The sequence below is a fragment of the Scyliorhinus canicula genome, chromosome 1 (assembly GCF_902713615.1).
Source record: "Scyliorhinus canicula chromosome 1, sScyCan1.1, whole genome shotgun sequence".
NCBI lineage: Eukaryota > Metazoa > Chordata > Chondrichthyes > Carcharhiniformes > Scyliorhinidae > Scyliorhinus > Scyliorhinus canicula.
The window spans coordinates 60251235-60278803 of NC_052146.1; the positions used below are offsets into that span (position 1 = coordinate 60251235).

The 27569-nt window shown below is 46.6% G+C and overlaps 1 protein-coding gene across 2 annotated transcripts in view; it reads left to right on the forward strand.

The window, feature by feature from the left end:
- The window catches only part of srrm4 (serine/arginine repetitive matrix 4), a 458400-nt gene that overhangs the window by 304272 nt on the left and 126559 nt on the right, over window positions 1–27569 (forward strand). For both annotated transcript variants that reach the window (XM_038791318.1, XM_038791327.1), the window contains exon 2: window positions 16503–16646. In XM_038791318.1, the coding sequence (XP_038647246.1) occupies window positions 16503–16646 (144 nt within the window). The remainder of the gene's footprint in view (window positions 1–16502; window positions 16647–27569) is intronic.

Consider the following 27569-nt stretch of genomic DNA (forward strand, 5'->3'; position numbering starts at 1 on the left):
CGCAAGCAAATTAGTCAAACATAATTTGCCGTTCATAAAACCGTGCTGACTCTACTGGATTGCATTTTGACTTTCCAAATGTCCTGATATTACTTCCACTGCCACTGGGAATAGTTGAGGCCAATAGGGTTGAGGCAATTATAGGGAATCTAAATAAGCATGTGAGGTAGAAGGGAATAGAGGGTTATGCTAATACAGTTAATATGGAAGGAGATGGCAGCTCAATGGCACAGTGGTTAGCACTGTTGCCTCATGGCACCAAGGACCCAGGTCCAATCCTGGCCCTGGGTCACTGTCTGGATGGAGTCTGCATGGATCTCACTCTACAACCCAAAATATGCAGGTTAGGTGGATTGGCTGGACAAAATTGATCCTTAATTTGAAAAGAAAAGTAAGAAAATAAATAAGGAAGGTTGGATGAAAGCTCAAATGGAATATAAATGATGGCAAGTACAGGTTGGATCATATAGCCAGTTTCTTTGCTGCGAATTCTCTGTAACTCCAAGAAGTGAACATTAACCACAATGGTACAGTACTTGAGACCATTACATCAATCGTAACAGATTATGCCGCTGATGCTTCCAATGAGATCTGATCAGCTGCATCTCGAAATGAAGGTGGTTAGTTGTGCACATCCAAATTGGCAGGTTGATAACTGAGTCAGCTTGCTTGATTAACCGGATCAGCCTTGTTGCATATTGAAAAGAAATCATTGAGAAGTGTATTTAGTTCAGCTCTGGAGTGGCAATTTTATTGAGACATTCTCCAAGGTCAGCTGTTCCTGTCTGTGGGAGGAGTTTGTCATGTGAGAGCACCTTTAAGAAATGTGTGTTTAAGAAATGTACCTTTAAGAAATGGGTGTTTATCAGTGATTTCAGAGTGTACGTGGAGCTGGGCTGTCTGTCAGCTTTTTACTTTTGTTTTAGGCTGTTTGCTGCAGGGTGTGTTTTAGTTTTGTTTTCAGTGTTGGAGCTGAAGCCAGACAAAGCAGGTATACTGTTAAACTCTCAGCCATAAAAAGGCTATCTCTTGATCATTTGGTGAATTCAGAATTATAAATGTTCTCAGTAGTGAATATAAACCTAATGTGCTCCTGTTCAAAGGTGTTTAATTTGTCTTCTGGATGTTGTTTGGGAGGGTATTAAAGATTACTTAGTGTTGTATTCTTTGGGGGTTGTATTTGATGTTCACTGTATGTTTTAAAAAGGTTAACTTGAGTTCATAGAATAAACATTGTTTTGCTTTAAAAAATACTTTTTGATTTCTGCAGTACCACACCTGTAGAGTGGGCCGTGTGTTCCCCATACTACAATCTATTAAAGTTGTGGGTCAGGTGATCTCCATGATACACTTTGGGATTCTCTAAACACTGGCCCATAACAAATTGGGGGCTTGAGGGGGATAAAAGTCTATCTATTGGATTGGCTGAGTGAACATAAAGACAGTGAGGGGTGAGCATATTGTGGTTGCTTTTCAAGTGTGGTATTTCAGTTTAAGTAGGGAGTGTGTTGTGGACAATGGCTCTTTCAGAGGCTCTGAAGTTTTTGGGGGTGGAGATGGTCACACAAAATACCTTATGGATAGAGACTAAAAGCAGACTGTTAGATTTGGCAAAAACATTCCAGTTAACATTACCTGACAAAATGTGAATAGATGAGGTAATTATGGAGGTGGTTAAGCATTTTAACTTTCCTGAGATACAGTTTGACTCATTGGAAATGGCAAAAATTCAGTTGTAATTTAAACAAATGGAACATGAGAAAAAATTAAAGCAGCTTGAATACAAAAGAGAAGAAGAAGAAAGAAAGAGCGGGGAAAAAGAAAAGGAGAGAGAAGAAAGGAGAAAAGAAAGAACAGCCGAGCAGGACACAAAGAAAGAGAAAGGGAGATACAGATCAGGGAAAAAAATAAAGAGAGAGAGTTTGAACTTCAGAAAATGGCCATGAAACATGACAGTCAGTTATAATTGGCAGACATAAAGGGAAACCTACAGTTGGATGATAGTGATGAGGATCGTGAGAAAGAGCGTCAAAGTCAAAGGCTTGGTGGGGATCTATTTAAATATGCCCAAGCATTGCCAAGGTTTGACGAGAAGAAGGTGGAAGCCTTTTTCATTTCATTTGAGAAGGAGGCTAAACAAATGAAATGGCCACAGGACATCTGGGTATTATTGATTCAAACAAAGCTGATAGGTAGGGTTAGTGAAGTGTTTGCATCTCTACCAGAGGAGGTATCTGGGATGGATGAAGAGGTGAAAAAATCTACCTTAGGTGCATATGAACTAGTGCCTGAAGACTACAACAAAGATTTAGAAATTTAAGGAAAGAATTTGGTCAAACATACATGGAGTTTAAAAGGCTCAAACAGAGTAATTTTGATAGGTGGAAAAAGGCTTTGAAAATAGACCAAACGTATGAAATTCTCAGATGAATTATAGTTTTGGAGGAGTTTAAAAATTCAATTCCTGATGTAGTGAGAACTCATGTGGAAGAGCAGAGTGTTAAAACTGCGAGACTAGCAGCAGAAATAGCAGATGATTATGAATTAGTTCATAAATCAAAGCTTGGTTTCCGACATCAGTTTCAGCCTGTGAGGGAAGAAACTGGGGACATGAGAAATACTCAAGTGGTAAAGGTAAAGCTGATCTGATGGGAGACAATAAGGAGAGTGTACCTCAGATTAAAAAACAAATGCAGGAGGGTGGAAGAGAAATTAAAAGTTTCAAATATTTTCACTTTAATAAACAAGGCCATGTAAAGTCACAGTGTTGGTGGTTGAAGAAAAGCATTGGGAAGGCTGATGTGGTAAAACAGGATAAGACAGTGGGGTTTGTTAAAGTGGCAAAGGAAAGCCCAAGTGAAGCGAAGGAGGTGCAAAAGATTGTACAGCCTGATCAAGAGGTGATTGATCAGAAGGTGCCAGGCCTCTTTAAAGAATTTACTTGTGTGTGTAAAGTTTACTCATGTGTATCAGGGGGAGCAGATAAAGAAGTCACAATTTTAAGAGATACTGGAGCCAGTCAATCTTTAATGGTACGAGATGAAGAGTTATGTAGAATCTTGCCAGATGAAGTGGTAATATGTGGAATTCAGGGTGAGAGGAGTAGTGTTCCATTATATAAGGTATGGTTGGAAAGTCCAGTAAAGAGTGGTGAAGTGGTAGTAGGAGTAATAGAGAAACTATCTTGTCCAGGAATACAGTTATCTTGGGTAATGATATAGCTGGATAGCAGGTGGGAGTGATGCCTACTGTGGTTGATAAGCCAGTGGAAAATCAGACAACTGGGGCGGGATTCTCCCCTACCCGGCGTGACGGGGGGTCCCAGCGTAGGGGAGTGGCGCCAACCACTCCGGGGTCGGGCCTCCCCAAAAGTGGGGAATTCTACCCCGCGCCGGAGTGGTTGGCACCAGAAGACTGGCACAAAAAACCGGCGCCAGCGGCAGCGGGGCTGGCCGAAAGGCTTTCGCCAGTCGGCGTATGCGCCAGCGGTGACGTCAGCGGCCAGCTGCCGCTGACGTCACCACCGGCGCACGCGCGATGTGGGTTTCTCTTCCGCTTCCGCCATGGCGGAGGCCGTGGCAGGCGCGGAGGAGAAAGAGTGCACCCAGGGCACTGGCCCGGAGTCTGAGCGGGGGGCCCCGATCGGGGGCCTGGCCACCGTGGGGGCACCCCCCGGGGTCCGATCGCCCCGCTCCACCACCCAGGACCACGGGGGCCCGGTCGCGCTGCCGATCCCACCGCCACCAGAGGTGATTCAAACCTCGGCGGCAGGAGAGGCCTCCCAGTGGTGGGACTTCGGCCCATCGCGGGCCGGAGAATCACCGCAGGGGCCTCGCCGATCGGAGTGGCATGATTCCCGCCACCGCCACTTACCGGGTGGCGGAGAATCTCTGCCACGGCAGGGACGGGATTTTCGGCGGCCCCAGGCGATCCTCCGACCCTACTGGGGGTCGGAGAATTTCGCCCCTGAAGTGTTGAAGGACGAATATCCTGGTATTTTTTTAAACAAGGTCACAAAGTCACAGGTTAAGACAAGAGGAGAAATCAAGGAGTGAAGATGAAGTGGAAGTTCAATTATCAGAAATGATTTTTGTCAGGATGTTTGAAAAGGAACAAGAACAGGTGGAGGATGAGGCGAATATTTTTAAAAGTCTATCTATTGGATTGGCTGAGTGAACATAAAGACAGTGAGGGGTGAGCATATTGTGGTTGCTTTTCAGGTGTGGTATTTCAGTTTAAGTAGGGCGTGTGTTGTGGACAATGGCTCTTTCAGAGGCTCTGAAGTTTTTGGGGGTGGAGATAGTCACACAAAGTACCTTATGGACAGAGACTAAAAGCAGTTGTTTCAGGTTTGAATACTAAATTAAATGTGCCCTCTTCCCTCTTTCAACTCTGCTTCCTGGCATTATTCTAATTTGGTCTACCACCCACGTCCCACCAGCATCAAGGCGAGAGGCGGCCAATAGATCCAAGGAGAGGCCTAACCCAGGATTCCCGATGGACGTTATGCCTCACGAGATTTAACCAGATCTTGTTAGACGGCGCGATCTGGCTCCCACCCACAATGGGCGAGGCCCAGTTAAGCATGGTTAAGTGACTTTGAAAACTCACTTCCCCGTGCTGTAAGTGCGAACAGCCAATCAGCATTTAACAGCCTTGCCAAGATATTCCAGCTGAGCACTGCTTAGTACTGGTCCCGCCAAACAGGTACCAGGTGTACCAGCATTTGGGGAGGATCTCCCAGGTGATTCGAGGCCCAGGATATTCTGCCTCTAGCCAGGCTGGCATTCTGGCACTGCTGGTGCCACCCAGTTACTTTGGCACTATCTGCCTAGATGGCGTGCCAGGGTGCTCAAGTGGCACTGCCAGACTCGAAGTGGCACTGCCAAGGTGCCAAGCTGGCATTTTGCCCAGACCTGGAATAAGGCCCAAGGGTGCCTTGCCGTAAGTGGTGGGGTGAGGGGAGTGCTCGAGGACACATCAACAGGTGAGTTGGGGCATTTTGGGGGTCCCGGGAGTTGTGACGGGTGGTCGGGCGATTAGGACGCTAACTATTTAAAAATGGTGTCCCCGATCTCTTCCTGCACAAGCGGAGCTCCTTAGTGCAGGAAATGATGTTGAGTGCAGCCTTGAGAGGGGGGAACGTTCCCTGTCAGGGCCCAAAATAGCAACAAAGTGTATTTGGGTAGCAGGGTCGTTCCCAAAGCTACCATCGTTGGGAATGGCCCCACTAATCCCACCCAGAACGGACTCTGATTTTCTTTGGTTGGATCGTGCCCCTTGTGTTTCAGATATATTAAAATGAAAATCGCTTATTGTCGCGAGTAGGCTTCAATGAAGTTACTGTGAAAAGCCCCTAGTCGCCACATTCCTGCACCTGGTCGGGGAGGCTGGCACGGGAATTGAACCGTGCTGCTGGCCTGCTTTGATCTGCTTCAAAAACCAGCGATTTAGCCCAGTGTGCTAAACCAGCCCCTAAAAACTGCTCATCTGCCTTGCAAAGTGAATGTAAAAGATCCAATGGCACTCTTTAAAGAGGTCCTAGCGAATATTTATCTCTCCGTTGACGTCTCTACAGCAGAATTCTTGATCGTTATGTTATTACGATTTGTGGAACATTGATATGTGCAAATTAGTTATCATAATTCTTATATTACTTTGGTGACTATACTTCAAAAGCAAGCCACGTGGCAGCATGGTGGCACAGTGGGTTAGCCCTGTTGCCTCATGCGCCAAGGTCCCAGTTTCGATCCCGGCTCTGGGTCACTGTCCGTGTGGAGTTTACACATTCTCCCCCTGTTTGCGTTGGTTTCGCCCCCACAGCCCAAAGATGTGCAGGGTAGTTGGATTGGCCACGCTAAATTGCCCCTTAATTGGAAAAAATGAATTGGGTACGCTAAGTTTAAAAAAAAAAAACACCAAGCAAATGCAAGTCTTTCTTTATTGCATCCCTGGAACACGTCTGGTGACCTTTCGCTGCACTCCCTCTATGGCAATAATATCCTATCTGAGGTAGGTCGACCAGACAGTACTCCAGGTGAGGGCTAACAAAGCAAGCCCTCACTCCTCCTGTACTCAAATCCTCTTGTGATAAAGACGAACATTCCATTAACCTTCCAAATAACTTGCTGCACCTGCTTGTTAGTGTCCAGTGACTTCTGGACAAGGACACCCAGGTCCCTTTGTTTGTCTACACTTACTAATTTCTTACCATTTAGGAAATACTCTGAAGATCTATTCCTTCTACCAAAGTAGATTACCTCACATTTATCCATTTTATATTTCATCTGCCATGTTCTTGCCCACTCACTAAGTCTATCCAAGTCCACCTGTAATCGTTTTATATCTTCCTCACAACACACATTCCTGCCGAGCTTTGTATCATCTGCGAACTTTGAAATAATTCATTTGGTCCCCACATCCAAATCATTGATATATATTGTGAACAACTGGGGCCCAAGCATTTATCCCTGCGGTACCCTACTAGCCACAGCCTGCCAACGTGGGTGAGATCTTCAAGCTGTTCACACATCAGGAGGACCTTACCTGCCTCCCCAATGGCACACCCCCTCCAACCATTTCCCAGTGGCGTGGGGTGGATTCTATGGGAAACATAGAATTAACAGCAGCGGGACCAGAACATTCTGCCGCTGGCCAATGGTGAGCCACCTCCCACTGCCAAGAAACACGCCGCGGAGAGAACAGAGAATCTCACCAACCATGTCCATCAATTTCCTTTATCAATTTTATTCGTAACATCTTCAAAAAGCTCCAAGCATGACTTCCCATTCATAAATCCATTCTGGCTAAACTCGATCAGATTATGATTGTCCAATTGTCTATTTATTGCATTCTTTATAATAGATCCCAGCATTTTCTCTACCACTGATTTAAGGCTAACAGTTCCGTTGTTTCCTGTTTTCTGTCTCCCTCTCTTCGGAAATTGTGGATTGACATTTGCTACATTCCAATCTTCAGAAACCATTCCAGGATCTGTAGAATTTTTGGAAGACGATCATCAATGGTTCCACTAAGGGTGAGATCTTCCGGCTCTTCACACTGGTGGGATCTTCCCATACTGTTGATGGCATCCCCCCCCCCCCCCACCCCCCCCCCCCCCCCCCCCCCCCCCCAGGTATGTCCCAGGGACATACCAACTTTCAATCCCATTGGTTGCTCCAATACTGTACAACTTTCTTACTTATACTAATTTACTTCAACTCCATATTCTCCACAGCCCTTTGGATTTCTACATCTGGGAGATTTCCTCTATCTTCCTCAGTGAAAACAGACACCTTGGGCGGAATTCTTCCCCCTGGGGATGAAGTCCCCACACCGATGGGAAAACACAACCACTCCAGCATCAACAGCACCCGAAAGTGAGGAATTCTTAATTTTTCAGGGGCTAGGTTGACGCTGGAGTGGTTGGTACATGCGCAGAACGGCCGGCGATCACGCGCCTGCGCAGACCAGTCGGTATATTTCCATGCATGCGCAGACTGGCCGGTGTATGCGCCTTCTCCGTGCCTGCCCTCAGGCAATATGACAGAGCCCTACAGGGGCCCGGCGTGGAGTAGAGTGTGAGGTGAGTAATTCACGCCGGCGGGACTGGCCAAAACTGGATGGCCACTCGGCCCATTGGGGCCTGGAGAATTGCCGGGGGGGCCGCTGTCAATGGCCCCCGACCGGCGTGGCGGGAATCCCCGAACAACGAAGAGTAGGCAGCCGGCGTCGGGGCAGCGGCGGGATTCGCGCCTCCCCCCGGGGATTCTCCGAATCCCGGCCAAAGTAATCATTTATCTTCTCTATTCCTCATTATGAATTCTCTTGACCGCCTGTAATGGACTCACAGTTGTCTTAGCCAAATGTTTCCCTTTTACATACCTATATAAGCATTTATGGTCTTTTTTTATGTTACTCGTTGTATTGCATTCATATTCTGTCCTCCTTTTTTTTTATCAGTTTCTTGGCTTTCCTTTGCTGTATTCTAATAATCTTGCTCTTTTGAGTCATCTAAATACATTCACTCTAGAGGTTTAGAGTCCGAGCAAAGTGATTTCAACTTCATGTTGACACTAAACTCATGCAATGCAACTTGGTCAGGCCTGCACTGATACCAAAGATGAAGCAGAGAGATTACCGTCTTCATTCCATTGTCAGGTCAAGTAATGACTCCAGAGTCAGGTTGAGCTCGCGCTATAATGTGTCAGAAATTCAGGTTTACGATTCCATAAGTGATCTGTTGGGTGGAATGCATTTTAGAATGTCCTCTGAAAGTGCTGAGGCTGCCACAATTATTTATTTTTCCCATAACTGTAGCGTCTTTGGATGGTGGGCAAGAAGACCCCACCATCCAAAACATTCAGGCCAATGAGTTCTTTGTATCAGCGTATACTGGGAAGAAGATGAACAATAGATGCGGACCTAGCCAGCTAAGTCCTCATCCTGTGAGCGAATAAATAATAAAAATAAATAAATACTGAATATATTTTTTAAATTGCTGGCAAAATATCAATAGAAGTGAAGATGCTAGAGATAATGGATAGCGTGAAAATTGACAGGTAGGATAGCAGATTATGCTGGAATATCCAAATTAAATTTTTCATGAAGTCACTGTAAATACACAAGGGGTTAATGTAAATACATGTAGACTAGCTAGACACTAGAGGGAGCACCAGAGACATCAGACACCCACTCTCAACCAATAGATCAGTTAGATAGGACACGACCAATGGGCATTCACGATACACACAGAGGTGACATGACCACAGGAGGGCATTACACCAACCCATATATAAAGGACACCACACACATGATCTGCCTCTTTCCAGGGGAGACAGTCAGTGAGTAGAGACACAGGGTTGATTTGCTATCACTCCCACAACGTGGATTGTAGCAGTCTGATTAGTCAGTATGAGTAGCTATAGTAGGATTAACAGTAGTGTCGAACCCAAGTTATAGAAGTGTATATAGTTTAATAAACGTGTTGAAGTTATCTCCACGTCTGATCCTTTCTTTGTCAAGTGCACCACAAGGAAGCCGCTTATGCTACACCTAGAGCCTAACAAGACATAGGCAGAGGGAAGTGGGGCTGTTGGTGGAGAGACCAAAAGGAGATGAAGCAGCTGCAGGGGCCAGAATCTTTTTGTGTGTGTGGGGGGGGGGGGGGGGGGGGGGGGGTTGGGGGGAGGGAGCGATTGATGTTAAAAGAAGCCCATTGATGGAGATGTCCCACCAACCTCCTGCCTGGGGCCTGAGCAGGGTCACTCTTTGGATTTGTCACCACCCCTGAACCCCTCTTACCAACCAGAAAATTGAGGCTGGGTGGGAAACCACTCTTAAAGTGGTCATTAATTGACCACTTAAGGATCTCAATTGGAGCAAGGGAGGTGGAGGGCCTGCCTAGGACTCACCTGTCCCACCGTCAAATTGTGGAGAGGTCTGAGCAGGCGAGAGCCCGGTGGGACTGTCATCCAAGGAATTTTACAGCCATGCTCCACCTTTCAACCTGCCATCAGGGGGATATAACATTCGACCGTAGGTAGAGTAGCAGAATGGACAGGTAAGTAGGGAATGGAATTTTATAGCGAGAAATGTAGGGTGATGCATTTTGGCAGAAGGGATAGGGAGAGGAAATAGTGCAGAATTTAATGTCCTCCCCTGTGGCAGGTTTGGTGACATTTACTCAGGTAGGAAAGTGGTAGGATTGCTTCTGGGCTCTGGTGGAGGGGTTTGTTTCCCACGTTAAAAGGCACTCAGTACCCGATGGAGGGGTCTGGCATCCGGAAGGGTATGGGCCCACTAAATACAATGCTCCTTCCCTCTCCCTTCCTCCTGCCATCACTCATTTGGCCTGGGATCCAGTGGCCATCCTGGGCCTCAGGTGCGTGTCATGCCAGCAGTAGCCACTACCTCCCCATTCGCACTGTGGTTTAGTAGAGCTGCTGGCCTGAGTGACTGGGAACTCAGTGCCACGGGTCGTATGTGTGCTCCCGCAGACCACCCCCCAAGGTACCCTCTGGCCCCAGCTGACCCATCAACGGGATGGCCGTGCTCCAACGCAACCAGTATCATCATATTGTCTGGGATGAGGACCAGCATGCATTGGAATTGCGCAAGTTCAATGTGGTGCCAGTGCTAGCCCATGAATGGGATCTGAATCGTCCATGCACCAGCACCGCTTTTGTCCATATAGAACACTTGCCATTCAGTCCCAGCATGCATCAGCACTTAGTTTCTCAAACGGAGAATTCGTCCCCTAATCTTTCATTAAAATCAGACCTGCTGACTAAAGACAATGAGGCCTGGTAACGTCTGGGGATTTATGACTCAGTTCCAGTTTAGTTAATCTACTTCACAACAGAGATTTGCAAGACCAAATTGCTAACTTTTATTACGTAGAAGTGCAATTGTTATTTGATGAGCTTAATCGAGTGGCTTCATTTTGAATAATGTTGTGAAGCAGCATGCAAGGTTTCAAGATGCAATTATATCCATGCTGCTCTTTCCTTCCTAACTAGTCAAGCAATGAGAAACGTCTGTATGAGCAGGTATTGTTTTGTGGAGTTTACCATTATTTTAGTCTTCAAAGCAATTGCTCATTTGGAGGGAACAAGAACAACACTGACAGGTACTAGCCTGAGATGAAGGTAGTTATTACCTTCAAAGATACACATAAATTTCTTAGTTTGATCAGAAAAAAGTATGTTGCTGATGGAAGAATCGATTTCATTTAGAACGCTCATCAACAGGGCTTTTCAAGCTGCTATCTGCTGACAGTCAATTGCAATGTCCAATAAAGCACAGCAATGAATGCTTTGTGTCTCTTGAGTGGTCTCGAGATTGGAAAAACGGACTCTGTAAGGAGAAAAAAGAGGTGCTGTTCTCGTAGATCGTTTTGTTGGGTAGAAGTGTATTAGCTGTCGGGTTGAAAAACGTCACAGAAATAGAGGGAAGATTGGAATTGTCATTACATAAAAGACTGATTAATTAAGGCTTATCTGTGCTTTTATCTTGTTTTGCTGTACACCTTGATTCATAACAGACAAGTAATAGGCTGTAATCAAAATGGATTAGGTGGAAAATTGCTGGAGCAAGGAATTAGATAAATTCTGTGCTGCCGGTGAGCCTTTCCTGACCTTGAACTGATTGGAGTCCATTTAAACATTGAAACACAGCAACATTTATAAAAGTGATCTATCTTTCACAATCTGTGTCCCATGGAATCTCTCTCAGTTCATCCTGCAGTGTCTTTCCAGCCATGTTTTCTACTGCAAAATGCAGTTGCCTTTATCAATACAGTGAGACGTATATGTTGAGAAACCAAAGAAAAATGTCATTTAAATTGCCGCTGAGACACTACTCTGGCTCAGAAAGTAGGAATTTAATTGATTCAGACAAGATGTTGTGGATTCTAAAACCTCACTAGAAACCCAACTCAAAGGCGACTCAATAAGGCTGTACACAATGCCTAAAATATTGGAACTAAAGATTGTAAAAGATACACTACTTTAAGACGACTGTTCGGCTACCTTCCGAGGCATCCCTTGATTTTCATCAGCGGGGAATTTAACGTTTTGCTTTTTGTGTGGAACAACATTAGTATCGTCCATGCTTTGTCAATACTCAGGTTGCTCACATTACCAAATCAATATTCGTTGTGTTGCTATCCAATCCATAAATTTGGATTCTTTCTCCTCAGTGGGTTTACTGACTTTCAACCCTCATGGGCATTTTTCTTTTGAAAGCAGGTCTGTTCGAAATAGGGATTTTTATCACTGGAAATCTGGTTGGGAATTGTGAGGAATCGACAGAAGATGCTTAGCCATCAATTGGATAAGAGTTATGTTTTGCACCCTGGTTTCCAGTTTCCTGTTTTTGACTGTATTCAGTAAAAGAAAGTTGGGTGAAGCAGCTCTGTGAAAATACATGTTTTGTAGCAATTCATGGGATTTAAATATTTAAATAAGAATTATCATGAATCTTGACATTTTGGGCGGGATTCTCCGACCCCCTGTCGGGGGGGGGGGAATCTGCACCTTTGGGGCGGCCCGGCGCCGGAGTAGTTCATGCCACTCCTCGCACCGGAGTGGCCCGCCCCGCCGGTTCGCGGAGAAACCCGCCCAGAATCTTTTGGGGGAATTGTTTAAATTAAGTGTTTTGTAAGTCATGTATTCTTCTATCGCTGCGACTGTGCTTTCAAAGTGCTTCATTTGCTGTAAAATGCTTTGAGACATCTTTGGTCTATGATTGTGAAAGGCACTTCACCAAATAATCACAGAATCACACAGCACAGAAGGAGGCCATTCGGTCCATTGTGCCTGTTCTGGCAATATAAATCTTTCTTAGATGACTTCAGGAGGTATTTTGAAAGTATTGTGAGAACCCAAATGCTAAATCGTGCAATCAGAGCAGCAAACTTACTTCAGCAAAACTCAACAAATGTGGACATAGGATATGATCATGGGAGAAAGTTGATACAAATGAAAATGAAAAATGAAATGAAAATCGCTTATTGTCACAAGTAAGCTTCAAATGAAGTTACTGTGAAAAGCCCCTAGTCGCCACATTCCAGCCCCTGTTCGGGAAGGCCAGTACAGGAATTGAACCGTGCTGCTGGCCTGCCTTGGTCTGCTTTCAAAGCCAGTGATTTAGCCCTGTGCTAAACCAGCCCTGAAAAGATACAACAAAAAAACGTACATCAAAAACATGACAACAGAAAGTGATGTCGTACAAACAGGAAGTGTGCACTTACATAAGTATTTGGACATTACGATAAAAGATTGCAGTAAGTGTTTATCATCAGCAGTGCAAAACTCTGAACTCAAAGTAACGCCTCGCCCCTGTCCTGCTCGGTTAATGTTTCTTTCCTTGGACTTGTCTATCGGTAAACAAAAGCGCTGATTGGCAGCTGAAACACTGAACGGAATCCCAGCAATTTCTAAAAGGAGAGAGGAAAGTAGTCCGATTGGTCAATCCCTGCAGTGCAAAAGCAGGTCATTTGGGCCATCGGGTCTGCACTGGCCTTCAAAAGGAGCACTCAGCCGAGGCCCTCTCCCCCACCCTATCCCCCATAACCCCGCATGTTGATTGTGACCGATCCATCTAACCTGCACATCTTTGGACTGTGGGACGAAACCGGAGCACCCAGAGGAGATTATTAATTAAATTTGAAATGGTGCGATCTGAACCGATGCCCTCAGAGCAATAGCCTAGGCCTATGAATCATGAATCCAATGACATTACCACTACACCGCTGTCTCCCTTGTGACAACTGGTGAACTGTGTGGGTTATTTTACACATGGTCCCAAATAGCTGTAGCCAAAACGGCAGCAGTCTTGCCGTACCAAATTCAAATATGCGGAACTCCCTAATAGGCAAACTAGTCAAATTATTGGTCCTTTGAAAGACAATATATGTTAACTCCAGTTTTAGCCAATAGACAAACTTGCAGGGTTTCAATTACTCTCAACTACCAAAGGCACTCGCCTGCAGACTGATAGATTGTAGAATAGATAAGAGAGATCTTGTTGATTGTTGAAGCACTGAAGAAAAATGGTTGCAGGAAGATACACATCTAGGCATTAAAATACTAAGGTCATTATACATACTTCACCGCTCCACTCACGTGAATCTCTGCTTCAGGAACATGTTCGATGGAAATTTACTCCCTCTTCACAAACTGACAGCTGTTGTCAAAGAAATGGCTTTCACATGAAAGAACTTTGCAACACAAATCACCGCCAATGATGCTTACATCTGACTGAAGATTAGTAAACATCAAGGTCGACAGAAGATAATTTTGTTCAAAGTCCGATTCCTTATCAAGTGGTGTATGAAATACATTGTGAGAATCCTTTGTGGACAAACTTTGGTTTGGAATTTCTATGGGTTTTTCTTGATCCTCTACTGTAATGCCCCGATTGTCCACCAGAACCTCAAGATTCACTCTAATTCTCTGACCGTCATTCACTGATCTTTCACCCTAACTCCCCAAATGGCAATCATATCAAACCGATTCATCACTGTAACTCCCCAATCATTTACAAGAGCCTGCCAATCATTCAGAACACCTTGTTCCTTCACCGTAAGTGATCACCAACAGGACAGAAACCGTGGAGGTACATATGGTTGTGTACACTCTCTCGGGTTTCTGATGACTTGATGAAACACAATTGGGGAAACATCTAACCCCAATTGAAATTCTTTCCCAGCATTGTTTGTAGTTTTTTTTTAATAACCAACATTTTCTCTCCTACGTAGTGCTTAAACTGTAAAAATAATGGTTTTAGCCGATATGTAAGATTTATGTTTCAATAAGAACAGAAAGTGCTGGAAGCTCTCACTAGGCTGGGCACCATCTGTGGAGAGAGAATCAGAGGTAATGGCCAGAGACTTCCCTGGTGTCCTGACCAATATTTATCCCATAGTCAGCATTACATAAAATGAACGTATTATCTGATCAATATCATGTTACTTTTAGTTTGTTGTGCACAAATTGGCTGCCCCCTTTCCAACCTTACGACTGTGACTGCACTTCATTGACTGCAGAACATTTGAGGTGCCCTGTGGCCATGAAAAGTGCGATATAAAAACAAGCCTTTTTTATTTTCACACCACAATGCCCTACTCACTATTGTGAAGCTCAAACAAAACTATTGTCCCCAGCTTCCAAATTTCCCATTTCTTTTTTTTTAATTCATTGACGGGATGTGGGCGTCACTGGTTAGGCCAGCATTTGTCATAGAATCATAGAATTACAGTGCAGAAGGAGGCCATTCGGCCCATCGAGTCTGCACCAGCCCTTGGAAAGAGCACCCTACCTATGCCCATACCTCCACCCTATACCCACACCACCCTATCCCCGTAACCCCACTTAACCTTTTTTTTTTGGACAATTTAGCATAGCCAATCCACCTAACCTGCACATCTTTGGACTGTGGGAGGAAACCGGCGCACCCGGAGGAAACTCAAGCAAACAGGAGGAGAACAGTTCTGTGCTGTACTGTTCTATGTTCTATGTAACATACAGACTCCGCACAGACAGTGACCCAGCCAGAAATCGAACCTGGGACCCTGGAGCTGTGAACAAACTGTGCTAACCACTGTGCTACCATGCTGCCCATCCCTAGTTGCCCTTCAGAAGGTGGTGGTGAATTGCCTTCTTGAACCACTGCAGACCTTGAGGTGTAGGTACACTATGTAGTACTGTAAGACTCACACATAGGGTGGGATTTTCTGGTCCTGCTGAAGGCGCCAGAGAGTTGACTACCTACCTGCATTCATCACGGGGAGAACCAGTTGTGACGAGATTGGAAAATGCCGGCCTATATATCCAACCTCAATGTTTGTTTACAGACAGAAAAGTGGATGCTCAGAAAATGAATGCAAGAAAGCCACATCACTGATCACTTAAATCCCGGAAAAGGATTGAATTCTTGCACTTCCTAAAATTTACAGTAAGGATTCAGAGGCTCTTTTTGTCAGCAAGGGGTGGATATCAATTCTGATTCATGTCAGTAAAGCATCGCCAATTGTAACATAGTTGCAGCAAGTTTATCAAGCGAAAACCTACCCGTGAAAAGTCGTTGAAAACCGCTTGTGGTTAAAGATCTGCACTTTTTCTTTTCGCAGTCTGATGCTTTTTACTATAAATCTTTTGTACCCACATCATTCTACAGTCCTGTTTCCGAGGCAAGCTTTCAATTTCTGATAGATTTCAATCCTAGCATGACTATAGACACCTCACTGTGACCCTTCCACCTTGTTAAAGTGAACGATGTTTTAGTGCAATACCTCGTAAACTGCTGAGATGACAAACAGCTTTTAGCCCCTCTGCTGAACTGTTTGGAACAGATAAAGACTTATATACGTCATTCATCACCAAGCAATAGGAAATGCGGGGGATTATTCCTGTACCATATCAGACTCAAGTGTTTTTTAAAATAAATTTAGAGCACCCAATTAATTTTTTCTAATTAAGGGGCAATTTAGCGTGGCCAATCCACCTACCCTGCACATCTTTGGGTTGTGGGGGTGAAGCCCACGCAAACACAGGGAGAATGTGCAAACTCCACACGGACAGTGACCCAGAGCCGGGATCGAGCCTGGGACCTCGGCGCCGTGAGGCTGCAGGGCTAACCCACTGCGCCACCGTGCTGTCCCAGACTCAAGTGTTATGACAGCAGTATTGAACAATTGCTTAGAACTGGGGCTTGTAATTGAAATGCCAGTGAAACAATCAGAATTGGTCACCCTTGTTTTCATTAACTTACAATGAAACATTACAGTAGAGTCAAAGCAGATCATTTTCACCTTCCTTACCTGGGCAGTGACCAATGGGATGAAAATCAGATGTATTCATATTGCTGCCCAGTGAGGAAAGATTGCTGAGACCAACCAATTGAGTGATTCCACACGTATTGTGACAAGCAATAAATGGATTGGGCTTGCGTTCATGAAGTTTTAGTGACGTTTTCCACTTCTTCTGTTTTTATCACAGTGGGACATCAACCTACCAGTCATACAGGAACAATGAAAAGAGAATTGAGCCACCGAGCACAGGTACAATGGGACAGGCCTCGAGTATGAATGGATGCAGCAAGGTCAGAGAGAATAAGCAGCAAAGCCACCACAGACAGCGCAGGTAAGGTTTTCTCCTCAATTATTAATATTAATAATATACACAAGACTCCTCCACTTACTCACTAGCGCCAGGAAGACCACCACCCAAGATGCGGGTGCAATAAAATCATTGCAAATTCTGAACTGTTAATCAGTCGTTATCTTTCACTGATGTAACAAACCTATAATCTTATGTGCGATGATCAAAACCAGATTAACAATGAAAACAAGCACCAAATATTATTCAATATCAGCAAGTCTGACAGAATCTATGGAGAGAGAAGGGAGTTTGAAACATTAGCTCCCTTCTCTCTGCTGAGATTGTCCAGCATTTCCTGTTCTGTTTCGAATTCCAGCATCTGCAGTAACCCGCTTTTCCCAAATATTATTCAGCATGCTCGATCTTCTGTTTCCTTCAATCGCTTTTCTTTCCAATTACAGCGGACTATTTTTCACTTTTCCAGTCAGTTTCATTGTTCTGTTATTTCCTTTTCAACGTGTTTAGGTCCTTTGATTTTTTTTAACCCGATTTTTAAGTTTATTACTTCACTTTTTCACAGCGCTTCCTCAGTCGTATCATCGGGTTTCATTTTACTTTCCAATTTTTTTTTTGCTCTGCTCTCTTGAAGTTATAAACTGTGGACCTTGGCAAGTAGAAATTATTCATGTGAGAAAATAAGAACATAAGAAATAGGAGACCTTTCGACTCCTCTAGCTGCTCCATCATCTTGTGAAATTGCGACTGGTCTTCTGCCTGAAATCCACTTTCCTGCTTCGTCACCATATCCCTTGATTCTATGAAAGACCAGTGATCTGTCTGAGCCTTAAATATACACAACAGTGGAGCATCCAAAACCCTCTTGGACAGAGAATTCCAAAGGCTTAGAATCCTTTGGGTGAAGAAATTTCCCCTCATCTCAGTCCTGAAGGATCGCCCTTAGTCTGGGGCTGTGCCCCTGTTCTAAATTCCCCAGCCAGGGGAAACAACCTCCCTGCGTCTACTACATGAAGCCTCTTCATTCCCCTCTCATTATTCTAAACTCCAGGGCATAAACGTCTGCTTTAAACGCCTCTCGTCATCAGGTAACCCTGTCACCCCAGTAACCAATCTGCTGAACTTTCATTGTGCTGTGGAGAACAAAAAGGCGGCATAATGGTTAGCACTGCTGCCTTACAGTGCCAGGGACCTGGATTCGATTCTGACCTCGGGGTGACCGTCAGTGTGGACTTTGCACATTCTTCCCGTGTCTTTGTGGCTTTTCTCCCGGGTGCTCCGGTTTCCTCCCACAGTCCAAAGATGTGCAGGTTATGCGGATTGGCCTGGTAAATTGCCACTAGGTGGGTTGCGGGGATAGGATGTGGGATTGGGCCGAGATAGGGTGCACTTTCATAGGGTTAGTGCAGACTTGATGGGCCTAATTGCCTCCTTCTACACTGAAAGGATTCTATGATTCTATGAAAACTGCACACAGTATTCCAGTTGTGGCTTCATCAAAGCCCAGGATAACTGTAGCAACACTTCCTTATTCTTGTACTCCAATTCCCTTGCAATAATGGCCAACAGGACATTTGCATTCCTAATTGCTTGCCGTTCTTGCATGTTAACTTTCTGTGTTCCTTGTATGCGTCTCCCTGAACATCAATATATACAAGTTCCATGCTTTTTTTTCCCATTTTTCTTTTTTGAATTTAGAGTACCCAATTCATTTTTTTTCCAATTAAGGGGCCATTTAGCATGGCCAATACACCTAGCTTGTAGGTCTTTGGATTATCGGGGCGAAACCCACGCAAACACGGGGAGAATGTGAAAACTCCACAGTGACCCAGAGCCGGGATCGAACCTGGGACCTCGGCTCCGTGAGGCAGCAGTTCTAATCACTGCGCCACCATGCTGCCCTTTTTTTTTCCCATTCTTATGACCAAAGTGAATAACCTCATACCTCCCCCTATTATCTGCAACTTGTTGCCGACTCGCTTAACCTCTATATATCTTTTTGCAACCTTTTTCTGTTCCCCTCACAGCTTACACTCCCAACTAACTGTAACATGAGAACACTTAGATACTTTATTCCCAGTCTGTTTGTCTAAGCCATGAATATGGATTATAAATGGCTGGCGCCCCAGTTCTGATCTTTATGGCATTCCAGTAGTTACAGCCTGCCAACTTGAATATGCATTGTCTATCCCTAATCTCAGTTAACCAATATTCATACCAATATATTACCCCAATTCCACAAGTCCTTATCATAGATCATAGAATTTACAGTGCAGAAGGAGGCTATTCGGCCCATCGAGTCTGCACCGGCTCCTGGAAAGAGCACCCTACCCAAGATTAACACCTCCACCCTATCCCCATAACCCAGTAACCCCACCCAACACTAAGGGACACTAAGGGCAATTTATTATGGCCAATCCACCTAACCTGCACATCTTTGGACTGTGGGAGGAAACTGGAGCACCCGGAGGAAACACACACACACACGGGGAGGATGTGCAGACTCCGCACAGACAGTGACCCAAACCGGAATCAAACTTGGGACCCCAGAGCTGTGAAGCGATTGTGCTATCCACAATGCTACCGTGCTGCCCCTTCAGCATAAACCTTTTATGTGGCACCCCAGTGAATGCCTTTTGGAAATCCATGTGCACTACATCTCCTGGTTCCCCTTTATTGTCCCTACTAGTTATCACCTCAATGCACTCGTATAAATTTGTGAAACACAATTTCCCTTCGTAAGACCGTGGTGACTTTGTCTCATCCTACTGTGGTTTTCTAACTGTATTGCTAAGACTTCCTTAATAATAGATACCAGCATGGATAGAGGATTGGCTGACTGGCAGAAGGCAGAGAGTGGGGCTAAAGGAGTCTTTTTCAGAATAGCAGCCGATGACGAGTGGTGTGCCTCAGGTGTCTGTGCTGGGACTATAACTTTTCACAATATACATAAATGATCTGGAAGAAGGAACTGAAAGCACTGTTGCTAAGTTTGCAGATAATACAAAGATCTGTAGAGGGACAGGTAGTATTGAGGAAGAAGGGAGGCTGCCGAAAAACTTGGACAGGCTAGGAGAGTGGGCAAAGAATTGGCAGGTAGAATACAATGTGGAAAAGTGTGAGGTTATGCACTTTGGAAGGAGGAATGGAGGCACTGACTATTTTCTAAATGGGGAAATGCTTAGGAAATCAGAAGCACAAAGGGACTTGGGAGTCCTTGATCACAATTCTCTTAAGATTAACGTGCAGGTTCAGTCCGCAGTTAGGAAGAAAATGCAATGTTAGCATTCATGTTGGGAGCGCTAGAATGCAAGAACAGGGATGTACTTCTGAGGTTGTATAAGGCTCTGATCAGATCCCATTTGGAGTACTGTGAGCAGTTTTGGGCCCCACAACTAAGGAAGGATGTGCTGAGCTTGGAAAGGGTCCAGAGGAGGTTCCATGGAATGAAGAGCTGGTCGTCAGAGGAATGGTTGAGGACTCCAGGTCTATACTCATTGGAGTTTCGACGGATGAGGGGGGACCTTATTGAAACTTACAGGATACTGCGAGATGTGGATAGAGTGGACGTGAAGAGGGTGTTTCCACTTGTAGGAAAAACTAGAAGCAGAGGACATAATCTCAGACTAAAGGGATGATCCTTTAAAACAGAGATGCGGAGGCATTTCTTCAGCCAGACGATGGTGAATCTGTGAAATACTTTGCCGCAGAAGGCTGTGGAGGCCAAATCACTGAGTGTCTTTAAGACAGAGATAGATAGGTTCTTGATTGATAAGGGGATCAGGGGTTATGGGGAGAAGGCAGGAGAATGGGGATGAGAAAAGTATCAGCCATGATTGAATGGCGGAGCAGACTCGATGGGCCGAGTGGCCTAATTCTCCTCCTATGACTTATTGCACAATCTAAGGAATTCTGAAATAATCATCACCAGCACATTCACAATCTCTGCCGTTACCTCTTTTGGAACTTCAGGATTCAGATTACTAGGGCCGGAGATTTGTCAGATTTTAATCCCAGAAGTTCACCGATAATGAATTTCTGCTGATATAAATTAACTTAAGTTCCTCACTGTTTGCCCTCGGATAGTGGGTGTCACTGGGGGTAGCTGATTCTCATACAACATTCAGATGGATACAATTCCAGCAGGGGAAATGAAGGAAAGGAGTATTCTCACATAATTTCTTCCTCTAAACCACAGGGTGCTCAACCCAATCCGAGCACAACAAACACTCCTTGATTTAAGATTAGTTAGCTCAGCACAATCTGAAGGTTGAACCTGGAATTTTGATTGTCTATAAAGCGGGACTGCTTACTAAACAAATTTGCTGAGCCAGTGGGGGAGTCACTTCAAGTGTTCTGAAATTGCGATCCCTTTCCTTCAAGGCTGATTGAATGTCATGGAGATTGAAAGGCCAGTTTTGCAGGCAGGCCAATAATCAGAACTGGAAAAATAAATCATATTTGGCTCAAATCTTGGCGACAGTGAAATAACCTATTGATACACACTGCCCAAAAGAAAGGGTGAACACTGTCATAATATACATCCAGGTATATGGTGGTGCACAGACTGGCAGTGATTGACACACAGGATGACCAGTGAACACACAGAACACAGCAGCCAATCACCAGACAGGACACAACCACAGTAAAGCCAGAGGGCACTAGTTTTCCCGCTCTTTAGGGATGCAGCCTCTGAGACAGTCAGAGCTCGTGAGCAGCAACTAGAACAAACACCATGTGGTAGTGATAGTCTGGTCAGGTTAGCCTCAGGTCTCCAGTCAAGTCAGCATAGTGTCAACCCACAGGTGAAGCATGAATGATAGTTAAGAGTTCAATAAAATCGAGTTGCATTTCTTCAAGTGTTGGAAGCCTGTCTCTCTCACCACTGCAGTAAACGCAGTCATCGCAGACCCAGGTTACCCAACACATCATGGTACCAGTGAGTCATGCTCGAGTTTGGCGCACCTATCTTGAGATAACCTGCCTTTGACCAGCGATAAGCCAGCCAGTAACATGGACAGCGTCCGCCCTCCCCCGCAGCTCCGCATTGCCGGCAACCTCAGTTCCAGCTGTATCTTGAAGCCACCGACCTCGAAGCCGCATCGGATGCCTGGAATATCGCTCTCTTCCTCTCTGCAGCCGGGGACCATGCTATCCACATCTTCAACTCCCTCACCTTTGCTGAAGGCGAGGACAAGACAAAGTTTAAAATAGTCCTGCTGAAGTTCGACAGCCACTGTGACATTGAAGTCAATGAGAGCTTTGAACGCTATGTGTTCCAGCAGAGGCTTCAGGGTAAGGATGAACCTTTTTAGTCCTTTATAACCATCTCCACATCCTTACGCAATCCTGCGACTATGGCTCCACTTCCGATTCCATGATCCGGGATCAGATCGTTTTCGGGGTCCACTCCGATCCTCTTCGCCAGCAGCTCCTTAAAGTGGGGCCCTTACCATCGCCATCGAGACCTGCGTCCTCCACGAGCACGCTAACAACCGGTACTCCAATATCAAGGCAGCAGAAACAGCACGGCAAAACCCCCTCGATGCGGAATGGGTGCAGGCCATCAAACAGCTCCAGGGCCTGAGTCTGGATGAGGGCAGCCATTTTGCGTGCTTTTCCCGGGTTCCTGCTCATGCACGCCACGACCAAGGGGACGGCAAGGCCAACGACCAAACTGCGGAAGTGCGCACGTCATTCGACCGCACTGCGCGTGCGCCGTGGCACGCGGAACGTCCTGATGTCGGCGCCATGTGTGCTCCAATTGTGGCTCCGCCCATTTAAAGCGGCAATGTCCCGCGAAATCTCGACGCTGTCTCCAGTGTGGCAAACTTGGCCACTACACGGCCCTTTGCAGATCTGCTCAACTGCCCAACACACTGCGATCCCAACCACAGCGCAGGAACGTCCGGTCAGTACAGCAACCCGTTGCAGACTCCGACGCCGACATTCTTCCAGATCCCAACACCGAGGGCCTCACATCCCCATTCCAGGTGGGCATCATCCCCAAGCATACGCTGCCTTCAGCAACGATGGTGAAACAACTCCCAGTAATGAGCATTCATCCGGATGACGAGTGGTGTGTCACCCTTACGGTCAACAAGGCTCGCATACGCTTCAGGCTGGACACCGGCACTTCAGCAAACCTCATTTCCAAGTCTGACCTTGACACCACCGCGTCAAGCCAAGTATTCTTCCACCGGCCTGCCAGCTCCTCGACTACAATGGCAATGCCATTGCTGCCAGTGGCTAATGCCAGCTTGCAGTGTCCCATCGTTCTTCAAAGGCAACCCTGCATTTTGAAATTGTAGGAACCAACAGAGCTTCCCTGCTAGGTGCTCAGGCCTGCAAACTCCTGAATCTTGTGTAGCGGGTGCACGCCATGTCGTCCGCAGAGGCAACGGGCTCGCCAGATGTCAACTTTCAAGCCCAACTCAATGACATCATAGCACAATACCACAGCGTCTTCGAAGGTATGGACACACTCCCTTACCGATACAAAATACTGTTGAAGCCAAATGCCACCCCTGTGGTCCATGCACCGCGCCGGTGCCAGCACCCCTTAAGGACCGCCTCAAGCAGCAGCTGCAAGACCTCCAGGACCAGGGCGTCATTTCTAAGGTCACGGAACCCACGGACTGGGTTAGCTCTATGGTTTGTGTCAAAAAGTCGTCAGGGGAACTTCGGATCTGTATCGACCCCAAAGATTTGAACCGTAACATCATGAGGGAACACTACCCAATACCTAAACGAGAAGAGCTCACCAGCGAAATGGCTCACGCCAAGTTCTTCACGAAGCTGGATGCCTCCAAGGGGTTTTGGCAAATATAGCTGGACGCGTCCAGTCGAAAGCTGTGCACATTTAACACCCCGTTCGGTCCCTACTGTTACAACCGGATACCCTTTGGAATCATCTCCACCTCGGAGGTGTTCCACAGCATAATGGAGCAAATGATGGAGGGCATCGAGGGGGTGCGAGTGTACGTCGATGATATCATTATCTGGTCCACAACCAGATCAACGCCATGAAGACCCCGGAGGACAAGAAGGCGGTCCTCCGCTTCCTAGGGATGGTCAACTTCTTTGGGAAGTTTATCCCCAACCTTGCATCACACACCACAGCTCTCCACCATCTCGTAAAAGAAACTACGGACTTCCAGTGGTTACCCGCTCATGAGCAAGAGTGGCGTGAGCTCAGGGTGAAACTCACCAAGGCCCCGGTGCTGGCGTTTTTCGACCCAGCCACGGAGATGAAGGTCTCCACTGACGCGAGCCAGGCTGGCATTGGGGCAGTACTCCTCCAGCGGGACAACTCCTCCTCCTGGGCCCCAGTCGCAAACGCCTCTGGAGCCATGACACCCACTGAGCATCGATACGCTCAGATTGAAAAAGAATGCCTGGGCCTCCTCACAGGGATTGACAAGTTCCATGATTATGTGTATGGACTCCCCAAATTCACGGTCGAGACGGACCACAGGCCATTGGTTCACATCATCCACAAAGACCTCAATGACATGACACCACGGCTACAACGTATCCTCCTCAAACTCCGCCGCTACGATTTTGACCTGGTCTACACCCCGGGCAAAGAGCTCATCGTGGCCGATGAACTCTCTAGATCTATCACCACACCATGTGAGCAGTCGGACTTTGTCCATCAAATAGACGCACAGGTGAAATTTTGTGCCTCCAACTTTCCGGCCACTGATGAAAGGGTCATGCCAATTTGTCAGGAGACGGCCAGGGATCCTTTACTCCAGCGGGTCATGCAACATCTCATGGATGGTTAGCAAAAGGGGCAGTGCACCCAGTTTTATAATGTAAAGGACGATCTAGCGGTAGTGGATGGCATACTAATGAAGCTAGACAGAATAGTGATCCCACAGAGCATGCGAGAGCTGGTCCTCGGACAAATCCACGAGGGTCACATGGGGTTCGAAAAGTTTCGCCATCGATCCCGAGATGCAGTATATTGGCCAGGCATCAGCCAAGATATCGCTAACACGGTCCTCAATTGCCCAATGTGTCAAAGGTTCTAGCCGGCTCAGCCTAAAGAGACTCTACAGCCGCATGAAATGGTGACCTCCCCATGGTCCAAAGTTGGTGTGGACCTCTTTCATGCCAAGGGCCAAGATTATGTCCTCCTAATTGATGGAACCATCAATTCACTAGACACGCTTTAAGATATGAACAGTGGTTTTAATCTACTTACTACAGAGCCAGCCTGTTACCCGTTGAACTCTCGATGAACTGCAGGCTGGCTCTGGACAAGGGTATTTATACAGTAGTCCAGGGGGAGGAGTCATGGGTGGAGCCAAGGGTGGAGCCCTGTACAAACTGCTGAGCATTCCCAGAGCTACTCCCCCTAGTGGTCGGATAACGCTGCTGCGCTTACAATGGTATTGGTAAATACAGTGTGAATTACTAAGTTACATTCACCACACTAGTGGACTACTTTTCCAACTACCCCGAGGTGGTCAAACTGACTGACCTCACCTCAGCAATAGTAATCAAGGCATGCAAGGAGGCTTTTGCCCAGCATGGCATTCCACTCACCGTTATGACTGACAACGGCCCTTGCTTCTTCAGCCAGGAGTGGACAAATTTTGCCCGGCTGTACAATTTTAGGCACATCACATCAAGCCCCCACTACCCCCAGTCAAATGGGAAGGCTGAAAAGGGGTCCACATTGTTAAAAGACTGTTGTGCAAAGCTGCTGATTCGGGTTCAGATTTCAACCTGGCGCTGTTAGCCTACAGGGCGACTCCTTTGTCCGCTGGCCTGTCCCCAGCACAGCTGCTAATGAACCGCACACTGCCAACGACGGTGCCGGCTATCCACATTCCGGACCTTGACAACTTCCCGGTCCTACATGAAGTGTTGCGCAGTGTAGACTTGTGAAGCTAACATATGCCACCAACACTGAAGAAGGTTCAACTCTATTTTATTAATTACTTATAAAATAATAGACATATGAGAACTGTGGGTTTAAACGATGCTAGTTTAACTAGAGACCTGTGCCTGTCCTAACCAGTTGAATCTCTCAGCACGTGGTGTGAGTCTGTACTAAACTTGATGAGCTCTTGTGCTTCTGAGAGGCAGCATCCAGAACGAGCGGGAAAAGTGATGCCCTCTGCCTTTCTAGTGTGTGAGTTCTAACTGATGATTGGCTGCGGTGTTTGTGCGTGTCGATTGGTCCCAGTGTATGTCCATCATTATGTGTCTGCACTATGATATACTGGTGTATATTATGACATCCCCCCACTTTTAAAAAAGATGTGATGTGAATGTGTGACAATAAATAGTGTGGGTGTGTGAAGAATGTTCCTAACTACATGTGCGGTGCGAAGACATATGTACAAATCTATATACAGGAAACAAAGCTATACACAAGGGAAGGTGCCTGGTGCAGATAATTAATATGCAGCAAATTGAACAAGAACAATGCTAGAAACAAACTACTGGAAAACGATTTTAACAAGGAAGGAAACATCTCAGAGAGTCCACATATTTGCAAAGTTCATAAATTCGGTCTCTGAGGCGGGGAGAACTCTGGTTGACCGCCTCAAGGGTGGGTCAATGGCCGCCAGGTCAGGAGCTGGGCAGGCTGCAACACAGTCAGGGGGAGGCAGAGTGGTCGGACGCTCTGCACAGTCCATGGCAGGGTCAGCAGAGGAGCTGGTCGGAGGATCCGTGACGACTGTGGAACAAGGCGAAGGGCACGCCGATTGCAACGCCGAATGGATCCATCCGGTAACCGGACCAGGAAGGAGCGGGGGGCCACCTGCCTGAGGACAACAGCAGGTGCAGACCAGCCACCATCCGGTAGATGAACGCGAACCGTGTCGTTTGGCTGGATGTTGGGGAGATCAGCAGCACGTGAGTCGTGTGTTGCTTTTTCCTGCGCCTGAGATGTCTGCATCTTGTGGAGCATGGGGACATGATCGAGATTGGGGGTGTGAATCGATGGCACCGTTGTCCTCAGGGTGCGGTTCATCAGTAACTGTGCAGGCGACAGCCCAGTGGAGAGCAGGGCGGAGCGATAGGCCAACAAAGCAAGATGGAAGTCAGAGCCAGCATCAGCAGCCTTGCTGAACCCCCTTTTCTGCCTTGCCATTGGACTGAGGGTACAGGGGACTGGACGTGATATCTGCGAAGTTGTACTGCTGGGCGAAGCTGGCCCATCCCTGGCTTGTTAAACAGGGGCCATTGTCCAACATCACTGTGAGCGGGGTGCCATGCCGGGCAAACATCTCTTTGCACGCCCGAATGACAGCAGAAGGAGTGAGGTTGTGCAACCTGATGACCTCCGGGTAGTTGGAGAAGTAATCAATGATTAGGACATAGCCCTGCACAATGCATGGAACAGGTCGATGCCCACCTTGGTCCAGGGCGATGTGACCAACTCATGGGGCATCAGGGTCTCCCGTGGCTGGGCGGGTTGAAAACACTGGCTGGTGAGGCTGTTGAGTACCGCATTGGCAATGTCATCGTTAATGCCCGGCCAATAGCCAGCTTCCCTGGCCCTGCGGCGACATTTTTCAACTCCTAGATGGCCTTCATGCAGTTGCTCTAGGACCAGCTGGCGCATGCTGTGCAGGATCACGATGCGGTCTAACTTTAGGAGAACCCCGTCAACAACCGCCAGATCGTCACAAACATTGTAAAATTGTGGGCATTGGCCCTTGAGCCACCTGTCCATCATTAAACACATGACACGCTGCAGAAGGGGGTCAGCCGCTGTCTCGCGGCAAATTTGTACCAGGCGTGCATCCGATGCTGGCAAGTGGAAGGCTGCTAACTGAACCTGAGCTTCGACCTGGCAAACAAACCCTTCGTGATCGCATGGAGTGGTGACCGACCTCGAGAGGGCGTCGGCAACGACAAGGTCTTTGCCAGAGGTATAAACGAGTTGGAAATCATACCTCCGTAGTTTGAGTAGGATGCGTT